At 41.0% G+C, this 19,981-nt stretch overlaps 4 protein-coding genes across 4 annotated transcripts; 3 read left to right on the top strand and 1 right to left on the bottom strand. All coding sequences in view use genetic code 11, as the record gives it.

Moving 5' to 3' along the window:
* Positions 1-65: 65 nt before the first annotated feature.
* On the top strand, positions 66-827 carry EGR_07104 (Ras-related protein ced-10; the record flags this gene model as incomplete). Its single annotated transcript, XM_024496353.1, has 3 exons — positions 66-255; positions 301-524; positions 675-827. 3 exons carry the CDS (start codon positions 66-68, stop codon positions 825-827), a joined length of 567 nt encoding a protein of 188 aa, XP_024349194.1.
* A 669-nt stretch (positions 828-1,496) lies between these two features.
* On the top strand, positions 1,497-5,084 carry EGR_07103 (Eukaryotic translation initiation factor 4E type 3; the record flags this gene model as incomplete). The annotated part of the gene is made up of 4 exons (XM_024496352.1): positions 1,497-1,602; positions 2,978-3,164; positions 3,719-4,017; positions 4,864-5,084. 4 exons carry the CDS (start codon positions 1,497-1,499, stop codon positions 5,082-5,084), a joined length of 813 nt encoding a protein of 270 aa, XP_024349193.1.
* Positions 5,085-10,358: 5,274 nt separating this feature from the next.
* On the bottom strand, positions 10,359-13,573 carry EGR_07102 (hypothetical protein; the record flags this gene model as incomplete). Its single annotated transcript, XM_024496351.1, has 6 exons — positions 10,359-10,470; positions 11,495-11,524; positions 11,711-11,855; positions 12,419-12,550; positions 13,211-13,302; positions 13,431-13,573. The coding sequence occupies 6 exons, from the start codon at positions 13,571-13,573 to the stop codon at positions 10,359-10,361; spliced, it is 654 nt and encodes a 217-aa protein (XP_024349192.1).
* A 4,647-nt stretch (positions 13,574-18,220) lies between these two features.
* Positions 18,221-19,301, top strand: EGR_07101 (hypothetical protein; the record flags this gene model as incomplete). The annotated part of the gene is made up of 3 exons (XM_024496350.1): positions 18,221-18,266; positions 18,388-18,482; positions 19,110-19,301. The coding sequence occupies 3 exons, from the start codon at positions 18,221-18,223 to the stop codon at positions 19,299-19,301; spliced, it is 333 nt and encodes a 110-aa protein (XP_024349191.1).
* Between the last annotated feature and the right edge of the window lie 680 nt (positions 19,302-19,981).

Here is a 19,981-nt window from a genome sequence, read left to right as displayed (position 1 = left end):
AATATCGCAACTATTTTACATTTATAAGTGGCACAACAGATAGAGCAAAGTTATCCACACACTCAATGACTGAGAAAGTTGTAAAGTGTGTTGTCGTAGGAGACGGAATGGTGGGTAAGACCTGCCTCATCCTCCGCTACATCCTTGACGATCTAAGCAGTATGGATGTCTATATACCAACTATTGCGGACACCTACACCTCCAAACTGAAGGCTGGGAATACCTCCGTTGTATTCAATCTCTTGGACACAGCTGGTAAGACATCCGGCCTCTCAATCGCCTAATCACTTCTACTTAAAGGTCAACAGGAGTATGCGCGATTACGACAACTGTCCTATCCCCAAACTGACATCTTTATTGTCTGCTTTGCCGTGAATGACACCGATTCCTATCAAAATGCACGAGAATTGTGGATTCCAGAGGTCCGACACTTCTGCCCAAATGCGTTGATTCTTCTGGCAGGGACTAAAACGGATAAAAGAGGTGCCGATGGACAGGAGCAGCCAATTATCTCCACATCTAAGGTAATTACGGTTACATACCAAATAATATCATCTGCAGTAAAGTAAAATACCTACATTGCTACCAGTCTGTTTGACGAGGATAAAGTAATAGGTGACCTATATTTGTTTGAAATGGTTCCAGCTTGATTTCTTTTGCGCCTAATTTAACAGGGGCATCGACTGGCGAGTCGTATAAAAGTTGCTGGTTACGTTGAATGCTCAGCAATCACAGGCGAGGGAGTAAAAACCGTTTTCGATACAGCTATCAGACTGACTTTGACCCGCAAAATTCATCCCAAAAGGCGCGCCTGCTCCATTATGTAACAAACAGCCAGAAACAGGGACAAGAATAGTTTCCCACTACCCATTATATGTACGAAGATGCAAATAAATTTTTGGCGCTCGGAATTGTGTTATCAATCATTTTTATTGTAAAGGAATCACATAAATTGAGAAAGTGGAAGTGGCTCTATAAAAAGTTGTGCCTCGCAGTCGACCTTGAAGCCCACTAGCTCCATGAGTTTTGAAACTGTTTATGCGCTCCTCCTATTGACCTAATTGGGGCCAGTGAAGAAGCGGCATCAGTGTTCACTCCGCGTATCATTGGTTGATGCACTGTTTGGACAAAATTAGCCCAAATTTGTCACTCATTTCACCTGAAAAGAAGTCAAAATACATTCAGTAGTGGTAATTAAAAGGAAGTTTGTTGGTCATAATATCGAGGGTAATTCATAATTACGGCAAATAAGCAGGGCTAAAAATGTTTTCGCCTTGGGTCTGAACAGATTGTGCGCTCATCCGCTACTTTGCACATGCCGGTGCACGGGTGTATGCACCGAATGCACCAATCACTAGCGCATTAATAAATGTAGGCCAATGAGAGGAGCGAAGGTAGGCCTGTCTGCACACACGTGCGCACTTACAGCCTGTTTTGTTGCAGCTCTCGTTGTATGCGTGCGCGACTGCGTTTAAAACTGCAGCTCCCCTCTCATCATGGCGAATGCAGATCCACCTGCTCCAACACTTGCCTTGGAATCCACCGAAAAACCGCCAAAACCCAAGAAAACGCATCCCCTTCATACCAGCTGGATATTTTATAGTAAGCTCCACCCACTTATTGATTGCGGTTTAAACAACTAGTTGATGGGGCTCAACTGGTCGTGAATAGCCTGTCATTGTAGAGCTGGTGTTATTTCTTTTTTTTTATTTGAATATTTTAACTCCTTCCAAGAGAATATACCATCGTCTTTGTCTGGGAATGATCAGTGCTTGCTGCGGTGTGGACAGTTTCTTACGACCTTTCTTACTGCCGATCTTTTCAGCCAAGTAGACTAGCATCCTATTTTCAGCCTTCATGCATTTATTTCTTGCCTTCATAATGGGGTAGTTATTTGTGATTATGCTGTCTCACCTGTTAATAGCAAAGTGGTCGCTTAAATTGATTGATTTTGTTCATCCAAACTGAAAGTACCGGTTAAAAACGAACCAAAACTGTTTGTGTTTTTATGCTTGACGTGTTTTCCTTATCACATGGATGTGGTGTTCAATCAGCGTTAAATAAACATGCCATAGGCAGTCATGTCATGCCTAGGATGGTGTGGAAACAAACCATTAACAGGAAAGGCACGGAAATGACGGAATTTCACCATAGCACTACAGTTGCATGTTTTTGATAATACTAATTTAGGAAAGGTCGGCTTAAATAGGAAATGGCCTTTCCAGATCCAAAAGCAATTATGTAAATCCCAACCTCTTTGTAAATGCAGTGTTCTCCAGTCGCCTTTCTGGATTATTTTCGATGCCAGATATCTAGATTTTGACTGCATTTTAACCGCGCAATGGTACAAAGAATTTTAGCCTAGAGAACAAGATATGGTAAGAAATAGAAGAACTAATTGTCTGATTAGCATTTGGGAGATCATAGCAAAAAAGGGTTTTGATCGAAAAATTAAGCTCCTTTGCTCCAGTTCGAGCAGGTTTTGTCTGATCAAGTATCTTTGAAATGTCAGTATTGGTAATGGTTAAAAGATTTTCAAGTAAGCAAGCTTTGAATCTGTTCACTTTTCATGCCTCCTATAGCGCTGTCGCATTTGATTCGCAAGGAATTCGACTTTCTCCATTGAACCCCTAAACAAATGGCTCAGCTAAACACCTACAGCATATTGAACAATTCATTTCATAGTCTTCAGGCCCGAAGTAAACTGAAAATTTTCCCACTTTCATCTATAAAGACATTCTGGAAAACTTTTGACCTGAAAATAATTCTCAGTAGCTTTCACTGTTCTGTAAAGAAAACACTGCTATTAAGACTGCACCAAACGTGCTATGATGAGTTGTTTATGTTTAAAATAAGGGGAGATTGATTTCAGGAGGTGGTAGGATATATGAGAAGGTGGTTTTATTCACCTAAAATTACTCTAAAGGCAATTGTTCGGATGAATATCAATCAAGCCATGCTCACACACTTATTTCAGTTAATGAATTACCCCAGGATCAACGCGGTCGTCCCAATGCAAAACATGAAGGCCATCAAATTCGGTGCCTTGGAAAGTGCTCCACAGTGGAGGAGTTCTGGAAAGTGTTCAAAGAGACAGAAAAACCAAGTGAACTTCAGTTCACCGAGGCCTTCTATCTCATGCGTGAACCCTGTGATCCGCAATGGTGAGTTGTTTACAATTTGGTACACTGTATGTACCGAATCCGTCCATCGAATGCTTCAAACATGCCAAATTCACCACTTTGCTATGAAGAAAAGATTGAGCCATCCGCTCAACAATTAGTTCGTCTATCTTGGAGTAATTTGGTCATCAGTCACTTAACTATCAAATTGTTTCTCCCTCTTTTCTTGGTGGTGCTGGTGGTGACTCTCTTCCTCGACTACAACGAGTCGTCCTGTGAGGTGTAGTCGACCACATGGCGTCAACATAATTATTGGGGAAAAAGATGTTTCTTAAACATTCAGGGCGAAGAGAGTTAAACACTAGCTGGGGCATTCGTGCTTAATCTGTTCATTCACCAAAAAATCAGTAAGTAAATTAGTCGAGGCGTGCCTCTACCAATCAGTCCATTCTAGATCTATCCACCTTATCATCCCGAAATCGGCCGTCTCCGGTCGATTCATTCATCCTCAATAAGCTTAAACTACACGAAATTATCCGTCATCTCGTCCTGCATCCATGCATCCTTTTGTCCATCGGTTCCATCTCTTCAAACAGGGAGAAACCAGAGTACTCCAACGGTGGCAGATGGCGTCTGCGCCACGGGGATGTTCGGAGCGCGGACTACCTTTGGTGCGAGTTGGCCATGAGTGCAGTGGGCGAGAAACTCGGTCAACTGGTGGACTCACGCAACTCCATCCTCGGCGTCGGCGTCTCACCACGGCCCACCAGCGTCGTGGTGGAGATCTGGACAGCCTCCTTAGACTTCGACGCCGACAAGACAATCGAATTTGCCGAACGCTTCAACAGTCTTATTCTACCCCACCCTGTCTCCTTCAAGACTGTTTACTATGAAAGTGAGTGAATTGACTAAAATAGTCCCTAGTGTACATAGACCTTTTGAGGTCAAGAGTTTATCTTGAATGATTTAAAAACTCTGCTTCTGGCCTCCTGCCATCAACTGATTTGCCTTCAACATATTTACTGAAAGGCTTCGCGGAGGTACGCAAAAAGGGCGCAAAGTAGAGTTGGGGTCTGACTCACCGAGTCCCGAGCATGTTTCCCTCTGTGATGGCGTCCAAGACGGCTGCTAGTCGATTGGCTCTTCATTCCCGTCCCGCAGAGGTTAATTTTTTCCTGCATAGCACCAGCAACAGTCATTGATACGCGTCAAAATTGTGTACAATTAAACATCATTTATTATCAGAAGTTGATTGTATTTTCAGGCCTTCTTTTTTGTGAAAAAGAGATGGTAATGCTTTGTAATTTACGATGATTTGGGTAAATTTCTCCAAATTCTCCATCATTCCGGTGTCTCGATTTTGTAGGAATTAAAAGGATTCATCATTCTTCTTGTAGCAAAAAGTTAATGGGTTTTTTAGCAGGTTGTTGCCATGGCAAACTCATTTAGCCAAGTCATTCATTCAAGCAGATAATGGGAAAGACTTTCCCTTATTCTAAATATTATTCTAAAAATGTTTTGACCATTCTCTTAGTAAGTCAAATTAAGGATTTCAAAGTATTTGGGCGGGCATTTCCAATTTTGAGGGTATCCATTCTCAAAATCCGAGAATGGACCCCTGAATGCAGCAAAGATTCAGAGCCTTTTTTACTTCGTCTTTTTTACACTACTGAATAAATTCAGTAGTCAATAATTTGTCGAATTGGCAGGTTTGCCTCAGCATTGGTTTGCACACCTACAGAACACTTAACACGTACTGCCAGGGAAATGCCCAAAACCGGAAACGGATCACACGGAAAGGTGCTTAATGGTCAGTTCGATATCTCTCCTTACTGCTGTTCCCCACTCATCCATGATTATGCACAGCATCTTGCAGAGCAGTCGCTTCAAAGGCTTCAACTGAAGACACTGCGGAGTAACCTAAACTGCTCTTCTAGCTGGAAGGATCACACGTTTAACTAAGCTGTGGCCCAATAAAACTTTCTTAAAATAAACTCCTCCTTCCCATTAATTTATTCTTTCTGCCTGCATTAGACTAAACTCGCATTCAATCTCTCAACCGGATATGTCACCATTCCACGCACTTGATAAAAACACGCTTCCAACTTGCACCAGCATCACTGTGGTACCAATGCACACATTTATCCAGAGAGGTGGAGCAGGTGTCAGATTTCATCTAATTTATGGCTTAAAGTTGGGTGCCACAGTGAAGTCAGTGCAAGTAGAAATTGTGTTGTGATCAGTTGCGCGGAATGGCGACATTTTTGACTGCCTTAGAGGGATTAAAAAGAAGTCGTATGATGTGATTTCAAATTTTGACATTCCCAACCAACATGGAGCCGCCTCAACAGGACAGGACAGCGCAGTGTTTGATCACCACGTGATTGAGACGGAAGTAGATGAATCACAACAACGGTCAAGGTGTCGTGTCACCCAACCCCTAAGGCATAACTATATGTCGAGCTTCTGTTCACAACTTATGGGCCTTCAATAGCAGTCAAATAATGATCTTATTCTTGGTGCGCTTCATCGGTATACAAAATAAAAAAAATACATGCACTACAAAGCTAAGTAGCGTGTCATACGGACAATGACATCAAAATCACATTTGATTTATGTTAAAATCCTAAAAAAATGAGGACAAAGGTATTACAAACTGGCTAGGGCCTTGTTTCACGAGCGCCACACAAGTCCACCTCTCCGACGCCTTCCACATGGATCGCACAGCCCAGGCAGTGGTGATAAAAGGCCCGCCTAAGTCCTACCACTCTACCATGTTGGTGATATATATCGTCAGGATAGTTATTACCTAATCCCCGCATTGTGAATCAAACATCGGCAGCCAATGAAGACTTTAACTCAGTGACAAGGTTATTTCAATTTTTTACCTTTAGCTGTCTACCAAACTACGTATAACCTCTCACCTTGAGAGCAAGTATGGACAGGAGGAATCGTCTCAACTACGGGCACCCTGATGTCTGTAAAAAAAACGATAGCTTGAAAATCTCGTATTAAAATTAACTCTTTAATTTAGGAATATGACAAAAGTAGCTGACGCATCCGACACCTAATAATTATTAACTGACTAATAAACTATGTGTTTAACACAATTTAAATTAAAAGAAATTAGAAGTCCTTGATTTTTTTGTGTTCTATTTGAGAGTCAAAGTAATACCTTACGAAAGTACTTTGAAACTGGAATTGACATAGGGATTGATGATGAGCACTGGCGCATGCGGTGAGTGGGACCCGCCCTTGAGTAGTAAATGGAATCGTCACAAAAAATTTACCTATATTTTGCAAAAAAACTTGTTACAAGACTTGCTATTTCCACGTATCCAATCTTCGGTCATGTGTCAAGCGTTTAAAGGAGCATGCGGTGCGCTGCCCATAAATTTGACCTACTTATAAATTAAAATTGGGCATTAAAGGTTTATAAGCGTCAAGGTTGGGCGTGTAATGCAGTACAACGTATTTAAAGTTGTATTAAATCTCTAATAAGGTTATCATATTATCTCATTTTTCGGATGACAAAGTTTGGCATTGCTTAATAACCTTGGCTCAAGGACTTCATGGCAACTGACATGGCATCCATCCATTTGCACATCCATAAAGCAGACACGCATTTGCCACATAGCCACACCAACGGCATTTTGTAAGAAAAAAAGCATAATAAACAAGAAATAAGGTCCAAATGGAGGGATGGGTACGTAAGCAAAAATAGACGATAAATTAGAGGGTGGTGGTAAATCGCATCATAGTACTCCTTTATGACTAGCGAAATGTCTTGAATGAATTTGTATGCTCTATTAAAGCTGGGAATGGAAGAGCTTTGATGTCACATTAGCCTAAACCATGGTTTAGCCAGAATACGTGGGTGTAAGTTTGGTGCCTATAGTATGCCCATACCAGTTTTGCACATACACACTTGCGGGGAAGCTACGTGGACACATCCAAGTGGTCTCCTTTATACGCAATTTAGTGTATTCACCACAAACAAGTGTAAATGCTCCCATGATTGTGGCCTGCGCTTATGGATTTCTTTGAAATGAAACCATTGTTGATCCACACAACGTTTAGTAGCATGAGTAACCGGAGAAAAGTGAAAATTTAATGAAGGACTAAGTGATTGCCATGCGTTGAGGCATTTGCGTATCACCAATATTATCAGCAGTCTAGCCGTAGGTGCCATTTCATTTCAGAGATTAGACCGACTTGGTGCTTCTGCAAACCACTAAGGCCACTTAAATTCACTCAAGTATGCTCACATGGTTAAAGGCGTTTGCGCAACCACATGCAATCGCGCTTCAGGGTATCTTGATGTAGTCTGTGAAGTGTGCATCAGAAGAAGGAGGTAAGCTGAGATTGAAAAGTATGTGTGAAATAACGGGAAGATGGGTGATTATAATCAGACAGGTTTTATAGCATATATATATGTAGATAGAGGAGTCAGTACTTGAATCTTACTAAGTTGAAATTGTTAATCCTCTGTGGATCAAAGTAAAACGGTTTTGGATGTAGTGACTTTTCCAGTTTTGAAAGGGGTTAAATCTTGCTAATTGGCAAAATTGTAACAGTACTTTCACCAATTGTAGACTTAAACTTTGATGCTCACTAATGATTAACGGTATGAATGGCAGTTTGTTTTACTTGGACTGAAGTAGAGGTAAAAGCAAAGCAGATGGGGTTTTCCTAACTTTTTAGACGGAGATGGATCTGCTTGACTTACCAGTCAAGGCCATCAGCACTCCAATGCATTTCACTGCTATTATGGCTCTCCCAAAGACGGCTGATAAAGTTGTAGAGGAAACAAAATCAAATATGTTTAAGAACACTTTATCAATTATGTACCAGTCGTCATCATTTAGGTTCATCAGTGACAGTCGCATCTGAACGTGGGTTGTCACTAAGAGTTTTTCTACAATTTCTTGCGCATGTGAAAATGATAGCCTTTTCTCCTATGAGGCAGTTTCAGTTTACTCCTGTTAAAGTCACCAATCAAGTGAGCATCTAAAAGCAGCTCAACTTCAATTCCTCTTTTTAACTCACATGATCCGCCAATTTGTATAGCAGTTTCCTGCAAGGCACTTACTCGTAAATCATTTTAAAATTGGGGGGATTAGGAGTTTTGCATTCAATAGTTTAGCCTACTGGTTACATTGTAAGTGGGCACATTCGAGCGTAATTAATCAACCATTGTGCGAAATGACTGCTTAACCTATTTCCATCGCAGAGGACCTGCGCTGGTCTACGCTATTGGAGGTGAGATAAATAGATTCCCTTAGCCCTACAGCACACTTTTCTCCATACTCATGATTCTAAGACGGCTATACTATATTCAAGAATCGTAAAAACAAGTTACCACGGCTTCTATTTTCACATCTTCTTCCCAGATGTGACAGCACTCCCATAACCCCCATCCTCTCAAGTCAAAACATTAAAAATGACCAAAGAGGTTTCGTTTCAGGCGTCATTTATATTTTGCTTTAGCTTCTTTCATTTCGTATTGTATTTGTGCTCGAGTCAATACTGGTGCTGATGTAGTTACGATTCCACCAATGAATGAGAAGGATGGTGGAATTAAACATCTTTGTTTTTATTTGCGTATACCTATTTTCTTGTCCACCGACCAACTTTTCTTCCTTCTTTAGCATTGCAAGTACCTCAAAATACACTTGAAAAGCATAGAGGTAAAAAGAACGAGCAAACTTTTACCTTATTTGCAATTTATTACGACTCTTCTTACAGAACTCAAAACTAGGGAATTCACACAAAATGTGCAAGGATAACGGAGAGAAGGAATCCCTAAAATAGCTGCCCTTTGGTGCATACAAGTCGTCAGTGCCTTAAAAAATTATGTGCTAAAACGAAAATAAATTAATATTTAAGTAATCTAGTAACAGTTATTGCGATTCAAAATAAAAGTAGGTTACACAGTTGGCACACAGAAGATTGTTAATCCACTATTAAAACACACAATTATGAGGGAAGTTAGCCCAATTTAGACAGCAATAGACAAAATGGCTCTAGTTGTTTTAAGGCGTATTTCCAAGTCAAAGTAATTTCTCACAGAAATCTGCACATGGCGAAAACAGCGGAGGGATTGGGGGCGAGGGCTATTATCTGCGGTGAGTAGGACCTGCCCTCTAGTTGCAAATGGCAATCATCACAAGCTATTGACGCGCCACACTAACCGAAGAAAAAAATATTGCATAAACACTACTGTGGGACTTGTTGGCTCAGACATCAGATCTTCAGCCATGGACAAAACATTGGCTCAATGTCTCAATGAACTAAACTGGGGACTTAAATTATCACAATGGTCAGGATTAAGCGTATGACATAGTGAGAACATTGAAGGCTGCATTAAATCCAAAAAATTCGCCGATGTAGCATAGCATAGTGGCTGACAGTTTTCAGTGCATCTAATGAGTTGTGACTCAGAGGCATCATGGTGATAAGCACAGCGGCATCGCGATTGGCTAGTTTCCCATTTGTTGCTTCCGCAAATTATCTCTCTTGTATCTATCCACTTATCAATCCATCTACTCATATATCCTGTCATGCTTAATGCCACAAATTTCAAATAATAAGCAAATCAAACACGCATTAACCACACAGACAATTCAGTGGCCTGTTGTGAGACACCCGCTAATTCAAGCCAACAAACTCGTTTAAATAGCACGCGGTGAATTGAGGGTTGGACACAAAATATTTTAATGCATGACATGACAAACGCCAGCATCACTGGAGCATACCAGTATTTCTTTGAATTTGCCCCCGCACCAAAGCTGGCCTAAGTGATCTCTAAATGACGGCATTGCTACCTGAAATTTGAATTATCATCCGTTTTCCACATCGCTTCAACAACCAAATGTCATTGCTTGCCTATAATAGCTCTCAAGTAATTATTTAAATGAGAATTATTTGTGGGTATAACAAGGGCTTTTTATCCAAGCAGATTGACCGGAATTCACTCGCACTTGACCTACAAAAAAGGGCACCCTACGTAAGCAAAGGTGATGAGGGACCACGATGCAAAACGTGTGTGAATTAACTCCTACCAGTGTGGGTAAATAAACATTTTAGGAGCCCAGAGAAGACAGATTTTAAGGAATTGAAAATGCCCTAAGAATAAAAGTGCACTTTATTCAGCAAAGGAGGGAGTGCGCATAAATATATGAAAAGTGAAGAGGGAAAAATGTGTACTGGTGAGGAAGAAAGTGGGCAAGTTTGTTAGGCGAGAGCAGAACCTTCGGTTGCATGTAGTACCGAAGGGTGCACTTCATTTGTCCACCGCGTTGCTACATCCCCACAAACGTCAGCACAAGCACTGACCCGAGCAGGCCTGAAACGCGAAAGTGGGCATTTCAGCACAGAGCTCCATCTACCTCGACAATACAGCATCTCAGCTCAGTATTTTGTGCCTGGAACTTGAAGTGGGCAAGATATAAAAGGAGTTTTGAGCAGAGTATTGCTAGACTGGTAGAAGTATTCACACCAAATCTCACAAAGCTTTGCCGGTTACATGCAAGCCTGTTTTCTTCTGCCGCATTGATAGTCTTGGAGAACAAATGTATTTAATGCAAGCGAGTGCATGATAGGAAATGTGCACTTTCGTGGACTGTGTAATGAGCCATGCGGGAGAGTTGAGTGTTTTCAGGTCATTGGCCGTGCATGTCTTAGCTTACCTCCGACGGTGTGGGTCAGCACAGGTCCTGTGTGATGAACGTAGGGCAAATGAGACAACAGTAGCAGTAAACCATCTATTTAGATGCCCACATCCAAGTTTTAACTTGCCAACTTTGTAGTTGTTCGACCAACTTACTAAGCGGCGCTCTTGTTATTTACGGTAAATTGTTTTCGGAATGGGCAAAAACTTGGGGCATCAATGCAACTGACACGGAAATATTTACACCTTCGCAATTTGGGCACACAGTCGAAGCATGTTATTTGATAGGTAGTGCCGGCAAATTTAGTGAATTATGCACTCACCCGAAAATGTTGTTCCTGATGATGCTACAAGAAAACACAGCGTTTAGGTGCTGGGCCAGCTACATTTGCTTACATACAAAAATGCGTATCATTACAGCAAATCTTTTTGAAACAGTGAAGCCTAATTTACGTTCATCAAGTCAAGCCATGATGAACACTCAATTAGAGCAGCTTCGCTCATCTTTATTACTTGCGTGCATGCTTTACCAAAGGGTTGTAACGTACTCTGCGCCTCCCAGTATTCTAAAAGATAATATTTACAAAGACAACTAAAACACTTGTGCAAAAGCAGGCTTAAGTGGAACTTATCAAGAGCATGAAAGGCCGCCGGTGGCGAAGGGGTCGTTTGGGAGAAATCGTGTTACGGCAGAACTTACGATTGCATTCCGCCACTTCCGGTGACGTGCCTGAAGCCGAAGTTACATTTCTTAATGTATGGAGACAAAAGCTGTCTACTGGTTCTAGCCTCATTTAGTGCATTCAACGGGACCAGACAACGTTTGTAGCTTTCATATAGGTTTCAACCAAGACAGAATGGCTGATCCATATTTCTGATTACAACTGATATAACTACAATTTCGTAATTTCCCCACTCACCATTTTGGGTATAATCCACGGACACTGACAAACCCGAAGTAGTAGTAACCCAACTAAATGTTTCATACTCCACTCCAGGTGGAATAGAAAATGTTCCGCGGAAAATCCGCAGATTTGAACTTGTATTTTTCACTAAATCGGCTGCAAAATTAAATGGAAGAAAGAGAGTTTAAAGTCCTATTTGTGTGATTAATGTAGTTTTATTATTTATTGTGCTCTTTTGAGTTGCCTGGAATGCACACTTACAAGATCCAAAAATATATAACACGCCTTGCAAATTTTAGACATGTTGAACCTACTGCAAACGGTCCTATGATATTCCGTGTTTGTGAAGTTAGCTCCTCTCCATTCGCAGATCACTTTTGACCCACTCTGAAGTGCAACCTATTCAAAATAGTCATGTGACATTAGAACAAATCGCAATCATTTGAAATTGTGTTTGTAAAATTTCGGGCACTTTAACAAATTTTTAATACGATTAAGCGTGTAGGTAGCAAGGAAGTAATTGGGGAATTTGATTTACATCTTCGTTGCTTTCTGCTCCTCCAACGGCAAAATCGAGTTGAAAGGACTTTTGGCCTTTGACAAAGCGTGAGAGGGGGAACGACATCCTCAGATCAACTTCATCTGTCATTAAAAACATGTCACGACATCAAGCCTTTGAAAAGTGATTTGGAGTTAATCGAGTTTAATCACTTTGATACCTTTCCCAGGTTGTGAGAAATTGCAGTATGGGACGAAGAAGGCTGTTAAAAATAGGGAGTCATATCTCACATCTTGATAAATATCAATACTCTTTTGTCGATTCACGTCATCCACGGTGATTGTGGCTGTACCTAATGTTGAAAAGGAAAGAGGAGATAAAAAGTCAAAAGTTAGTGGGTGAATTATCTGCACAAATGATTCGGTTTTAGGCCATCTGGTCATTGTGGATTTTCTTTAGACCCACGCGAGACTCAGCGCATTGGCACTTCGCTCAGGTATAAAGTGGTTTTAAATTAACCAGGATTTTCACACCAGCAATTCTACTGTCAGCGACAAGAGCGGATTTCCATTTGGCTTCAATAACGCGCAAAATCATTCGCATTACTATTGGCTTAGTTAAATTGAAAGTCTAGCAGACAAATCCTGTTTATGTATTTTCAAAGAACTTAATGAGTACTTATTTCGAATCAGTAAAATAGTTCTTAGAATGCACATAAATGAATGCAAACAGACATACCATTACTCATTGTGCAAGGACTGCCCCAAACTGTGCCATTGACTATGCAATTGCCGTCCATAAACGACATGTCTTCAGCCCCTTTTGCAGTGGAAACACGTATACTCTAAATCCAATTATTGTGTAGTCAAGTATTTTTCGTCAAATCTTTGCTCTTGGTAACTGTGAGTACTTGGGTGCAATCAGAAAGAATAATCAAATAAATGGGCTAATCTTTCAGGTAAAAAAATTGGTGCAATTGTTTTCAGAAATGATATTGCATTAATGCACTTACATAGAATGTAGGGATCCGATAGTTCATGACATCCGACCTTCCCATCGGCCTTCCAATGACTCGTGATCCCCACAGCTGTAGGCTTTGTTCGTCTGCGGTGAAAAGTACGCTATGTGACTGCTACCTTATTAATAATGCACTACCAAACAATAACAATTAATGCAGAACAAATGAAAGCAACAAATGATCGGCAAATGAGTGTGACGAAGTAAATACATACGCGTGCAGTAAGCCACACAGAGCAGAATCGCGATTACCGTCAACATGATCTCTCTCTCCGTGGCTAGAGAGGTGCCTGTTGTGCATATATACAAATCTCCTTTCCATCCGGCAAATTTGATTGGAGTCCTGCTCACGCTTCATTTTGCACAAATGCGACTCTGCTTTCCTGTAGACAGAGGCTGGAGTTGCACAAGAGAAAGCAGCGAATGGTACAGTGTCGTCACTGCAATGTAAGTGTGGCTGGGCATATCATGTGGTGGACTCACAAATAATAAAAACAAAGATGAAGCAAGTGGTAGAAGGAATTAATGATAGAAACGAGTTATCGTGAATCAAGTGCTTTCTACTTCCTTTTGCGCTCCCCGACAAACCTGATTTTTCACGGCTCATTGCTGTATCAACTATTTACATTTGTCTTCATTACATGAATTCGTTTTGAGGATTATAGTCGGCAGGACAGCTACTTCAGCAAAATGCATAATTTAAAGCTGTGACGGAGGGTGAAGTCATGTGATGCACTCAGATCAAAGAGGCAAATTTGCTTCCTCGATTTGACTGCGTCCATGTCCACTCACCTTGGCGTCGAGTGGTCAGGGCGACAATTCTCTCAACGACAAATGCAAATCTTATTCACCTTTACAGTTATGCAAATTGATTTTGCTTGTGTGAGATAATTGTTCCCACTTATATTAGGATATGTAAAATTATGGCACAGAGAATGTGCTTCACACATTCTGCTGCTTCATTTTCATTTTACTACCAACCATTTTACTCGCCGAGATATCAAGACACATAAACCCAAGTTTACTTAACGCCCACGTCCACAAGTTGTATGACCTTCTAAGAGATTTCCTATGCCATGGTGGCAGCGTGAGCAAACGTAGAGTGTGCGGCCTACGTCCACTCTACACGTAAAATAGTGTGAAAATTCACCAAACATTAGCTGATGAAGTACAATTTACATGTGCTATTATTTGCCTCCTCCTTATCCACGTTCGAACATCTGAATGTAGGTATCTCACTAATTCCGACTATTTTTGACTTATTTTGCAATTGCATCTCATATCTACCACATGCAACTCGTATTTGCTTCCATAAGTGCATGGGCAGGCTTACGTAATGCAGGCAATGCATCAGTTGCCATTCATCTATTTCGTAAGCTCAGATAATGATAGGTGTATGTCACATTTGACATGTCCGTTTTATTAACTCATTTGTGGTGGGCATTCGTTAACCTCGAGATGGGTTCACCCATATGAGGTGAAGTGGGGCAAGTATTCAGTGACTCTTCTCCTGCCGCTCACTTGGACAACCACGACAGCTCAAATGAAATACTTCTCACACTTTACTTCGACACCTTACATACAACTCAGTGAATGAAAAAAGAGAACTGACTGGTCTTTTCATTCTAGCACACACCAATCTAGCCCCTACTGTGAACTAGTCAGTTTCTTCTTTCATCTCTTTGCCGAACCAAGCATCTTTTGCTTCCGTTTCCCCACATCCGTGCATCAATCCACTTATTTATTCTGTTTTCAAACTACCCAACAGGGATCATCAATCCATTGCACCACAAATATTATCTGCTGACCGGTTTTTCAGGTGCAGCCATGCATTCATTTCTCCATCTACCTCAACGTTGGGGTAGCAGTCCTACTTCCGAAGTGTAATTTCTGCATCTCTTCGACCATGCCAATGTCCAGACATTCGTGTTGCAGGACAACTCCACCAACAACGAATGCGCTAGTGTGCAAGCCAAATGCCAGCCATCCTTACTGAGTTTCAATACATTTGCTGCATGCTCGAGGAATGGGACCTTCGTTAAGAGATAGCGAAGCACCATCCTGGCGAATGATGTGTGCTTGCATAGAGAGAAGGAAATTTCACCGAAACACACTGCCAAGCATGCCCACTAAAAGAATTGCTTGCTGATATCCACCAAGCAAATTTGTAGAGTGGGCGTGAAGCCACACACTCTACGTTTACACACGCTGCCATCACGCCATAAGAAATTTCTTAGAAGGCCAAACAAGTTTTAGACGTGGGTGTTAGGTGAGCTTGGGTTTATGTGTATTGATGTCTCGGCGAGTAAAATGCTTGGTAGTAAATTGTAAATGCAGTTGCAAAGTGTGATGAAATATATTCTCAGTGTCAAAATAATGCATATTCTAAAATAATTCGAGACAATAATCTTCCATTAGCGAAATCAATTTGCATTTGTAGCCAAGCAATTGCAATCACGTTGGCATGACAATTTGAGAAACCGTACGAGGTGGAGTATTTGATGGTGCACGCCAGGGCCTGTGCGCAGCCCTGGAATGATTCGCTCTCCCAAACGAACTAACTAGGAACGCTTTGGTCAAGTCGCATTCACTTTTGCAAGTAACCCCAAAAGCCGGATCTGTCAACGATTCTGACTCCCAGTTGGCTAATTAAGAAAGGGATGACGACGCTAACATTGGAAGTCTACCATTGATCCGGTTCTTCTCTTCAGCAAATATAGGAGCTGGTATAGCCTAGCCTAATATTCGCATTCTGCACCATATTCTCAAACAACGTAAGTTGTAAGTCAATCCAGCGTCTATTTGATCAGACACAGAATGCAAACAACTAATTAATGGGCTTTTATAGGCAATTACTGATATTTATTTTGCTCTATTTCAGTGCATCCACATGGAATCATCCTAGCAATTGTTTAATAACCTATTAGACACGGCAACGGATATTCGAACTCCTTACTTCACAAGCAGTTATCTTCACTTTCGGACAAAGGTGCAACCTAAATATATACACGAAGCAGAAGTACCAGCAAAGCTAGGGTCTCAAATACCTGCATGATTAGAGCAGCTTGAAACAACGATATTTAAAACGAATCAGTCCATCCAGGGAGGTGGGGAGAAATGGGGAGGAATGTAGACATTAAAGTCAACTTCACCGAATGGAAGCAAGGAGATGGATCAGTGTCGAGGTGCATGGATGAATAATCAGAGTAGAGGAAAGTAAAGTGGAGTGTAGATGAATAAAATGCGATAATGTAAGCCAGCAAGCCTGGATGTACCAGAGACGACACCCATTCAGGTACTGAGCCAGCACGACGCAGCATCAATTCGATGGAGACATGGCGATACGAGGTTTCTATGCTGCGTGGTCACTGATGTTGATTGTTCCTCCGCCTCTTATCATTCATCTTCCACCTTCCCGAATTAACTGTGAGTGACATTACTTCCAACTTCTGCAAATCTGCTCCGTTAGTCCTCACCATATCCCTTCCTTCCTTTAATTATTCGTCCCCACGTGCTTCCATCACAGTTAACCAGGAGATACTGGCATTAGTGATTTCCCTCCACCTTGCGTCACGCTCTCTCCCTCACTCCATATTTTACGCTCAGGCCCCCACTTATCCCACTCTCAACCCACATTGAAGTGGCAAACGCAGCTGCCCATGCACTTATGGAGGCAAAAATGAGTTGCATGTGGTGGATATGCGATGTAATTGCAAGGTAAGGCAAGAATAGTCGGAATTAGTGAGATATCTACATTAAACTTCTGAAATTGGTCAAAGAGGAGCAGGAAATGCAGAAAGACCGATTCACATTGTTGCAACATGAAAGGACATGCATCAATTGCTCGCTGTTTCTCAACGTTCATATGCTGCGTGTAATCACAAATATCAGTGCCTGTTGCTGTGAAAGCACCTCCTTCCCCTTTCCTGCGACGGAGTGGAAATGAATTATGGATTGACGTTTGATTGACTTTATTATGGACGCATTATTTGGTAGAGGAGTTGTCGAACAACACGACTGAGTAAGTATTGACACATTAAAGATGGATAGATAAAGTGAGCTGCGCGCATACGATGTGGTGTCCCTATCTAAGTATTAGATGTGCCAGTGTATTTGGATACATCTTGCGACAACCTCTTTGATTTATATTAACGAGCACAGATTATCACTTGGATAGCAGCACTTGACTAGTTAGAAAACCTGCACAAAGCCTTTCAGTCATGCCTTAGGGGAGTAATCTGCCAGCCAGATACAGGCTTTTCATAAAGCATCGGATGCTGATGTCTGGTAGAAAGTTGGTTTGTTCAGGCTGGAAACGAAACCATTTTGAGATGATGGGCAGCCGAACCAAGGCTGCTACCTCTCATATTTCTCGCTACGCCACTTTTTCGCCATCCATGGAAATAATTTTTATGCAAAATCAAAACTGATTTGCTTAACTCTCAAGGCAAACAATGATTGGCATTTGTCGTTGAGACAATAGTTGCGCTGACCAATTGACACCAAGGTGAGTGGACGTGGGCATAGTCAATTTGAAGGAGCAAATTCGCCTCTTAAATTTGAGTGCAATATACGACTTTACCACCGAATGCTGTCTTGAATGATACATTTTGCTGAGGTGGTTAAACTGACGACTAAAATGCTTACGACAAATAAATAAATTGAAGCAAAATATGCATGGATGCTACAGCTTTGTGGGTGAATTACCAAGCTTTGTTAGTAAATATTAAGGTGAATGAAAGGTCACATGGTTCAAAAGATCTTGTTTCAATCATCAGATTATTCTACTATGTGCTTATCTTCTACTAGTAGCATTTACTTTACGATGACAGCAACGTAAGATTCAGCATTTTATCCCTAGCAAATCTGACCCCTACTTACAAGAAACCTAAACCACACTTGTGGCAAATGAAACGTGAGAACGCCTCCAATTAAATTTGGCAAATGATTAGGCCATCTATATAAATACATAATGGGTATTACTCATGTAGCATAGAGGGAGACCATGCTGTTGATAATGACGGTTCTGCTCTGTATGGCATACTGCACGGGTAGGTATTTGCTTTTTCAACTGTATTTCCCGGTTAGTGATTATTATCAGTCCTTTTTTTATTGCTCCCTTTTGTACTAGAATATTGTTAATCTAGTAAAAGTAACATGATATATTTTTAGCAAAAGGTGAAAAAATAGAGCTGTGGGGATCTCGAGTTGTTGGAATACCAAAGGGACAATGGAAAACGATGCAGTTCCGGTTTGAGAAACGATGGGTAAGTGCACTAATGCAGTGAAGTTTGCATAAAAATTTTAAAAAGGAAGTACGAGGAAGTACACGCAGCAGAGTAATTCACTTAGCAGAATATACCTCCTGATTACAGTTGGGTACTTGGGCTAATATAAACAGATTGAATGGTAATTGCATTTGGGCAGCAGTCGATACTAGCAAAGAATCAACGGGTAACTTGACGATTGAAGATGACAAATGCATGGTCAATAATACAGTTTGGGGCAGTCTATGCAGAGAGGAGAAAAGCATGTCTCATTTCACTTATTCCTGCACATTTTAAGCAGTCTCCTAATGATTTGACATATGTTATCTTCATTTCCACTCATTACAGAAAAGTGGGACTCGTCCACTTAACTTATATTCTACCCATGCTACACATGATATGGATTATTTCGCACGTTACTTGACTTTGAATGGAATCTCTTCTACCCATTGTCAGCTTAACCCCTGATATAAACTGTTCCGCTCAAAAACAATGCAAAATTTAAATGATTTGTAACGTATTTAAAGGAAAGCCCGGATAAACAGGAGAAATAACAATTGAATACCCTTCTGCAAGTGAATCATCTTTCGAATGTCATTCACATTCCTCATACTTTTTCAATTATAGACTGTTTACATCACCGTAGATGAAGTAACTTTGCAGAAGAGGCTCGATGTTTTCGAGGGTCAGGAATTTGACACTCCTCTTTCAACTACACTATTCCTACCATACTGTAATTTGTCACCACCTGCAGAAGGTATCGAAGTGAACATCTTTAGCTGTCTTAACACGAGTTTCAAAGTTTCAAATAACAGATGAATTCGATGTGCAGACGTGGTTTCCACTCTCACGCTTTGTCAAGGGCCAAGAGTCCCATCAAATTAATTTTGCAATTGGTGGAGCAGGTAGCAATGGATGGGTAAATCAAATTCTTCAATGATTATTTACCTTTATGCACGTAATTATTGCAGAATATTTGTATAAACTGGAATTTAATGAGCATACTACGGTGATTAAGATTTTAAATGGTGCATAAGTATTTCAAATAGACTCTGCTTGGTGCGAACGGACAGCTGGCCTGTGTATGGAGAGGAGTTAAACTCGAGTGGAATGTCACCGACATTTGCAGTGAGCACAACAGAATCAAAATTAAGAAAACATTGTTTGTATTTGTGGCTTTGATAAGGGTGCTGCACAGCCTACTCAGATGGGCAGTGAAAGTTGATAAAACCATTTTCAAATATTTTGGTAACTGAGGTTTTACTGTTTATTGAAGACCTCATTCAGATTTGCGATATTTTGAAGCGCTTTCTCTGAGCCCATGCTACTATTTAATTTTGCAGCTGACATGAAAATAAACGAAACTTCAAATTTGCGAGTTTTTCGGGCAAAATTCCCTATACGATCTAACGTAGAAGGTGGCAGCATATTTAGGGGTAACAATAGCTCACTTCTGACGGTGACCGTGGATTTTACCCAAAATGGTGAGTTGACGAATT

This window comes from Echinococcus granulosus (genome assembly GCF_000524195.1).
Source record: "Echinococcus granulosus chromosome Unknown EG_S00070, whole genome shotgun sequence".
Lineage (NCBI taxonomy): Eukaryota > Metazoa > Platyhelminthes > Cestoda > Cyclophyllidea > Taeniidae > Echinococcus > Echinococcus granulosus.
This window is presented reverse-complemented; position numbering and strand designations above follow the sequence as displayed.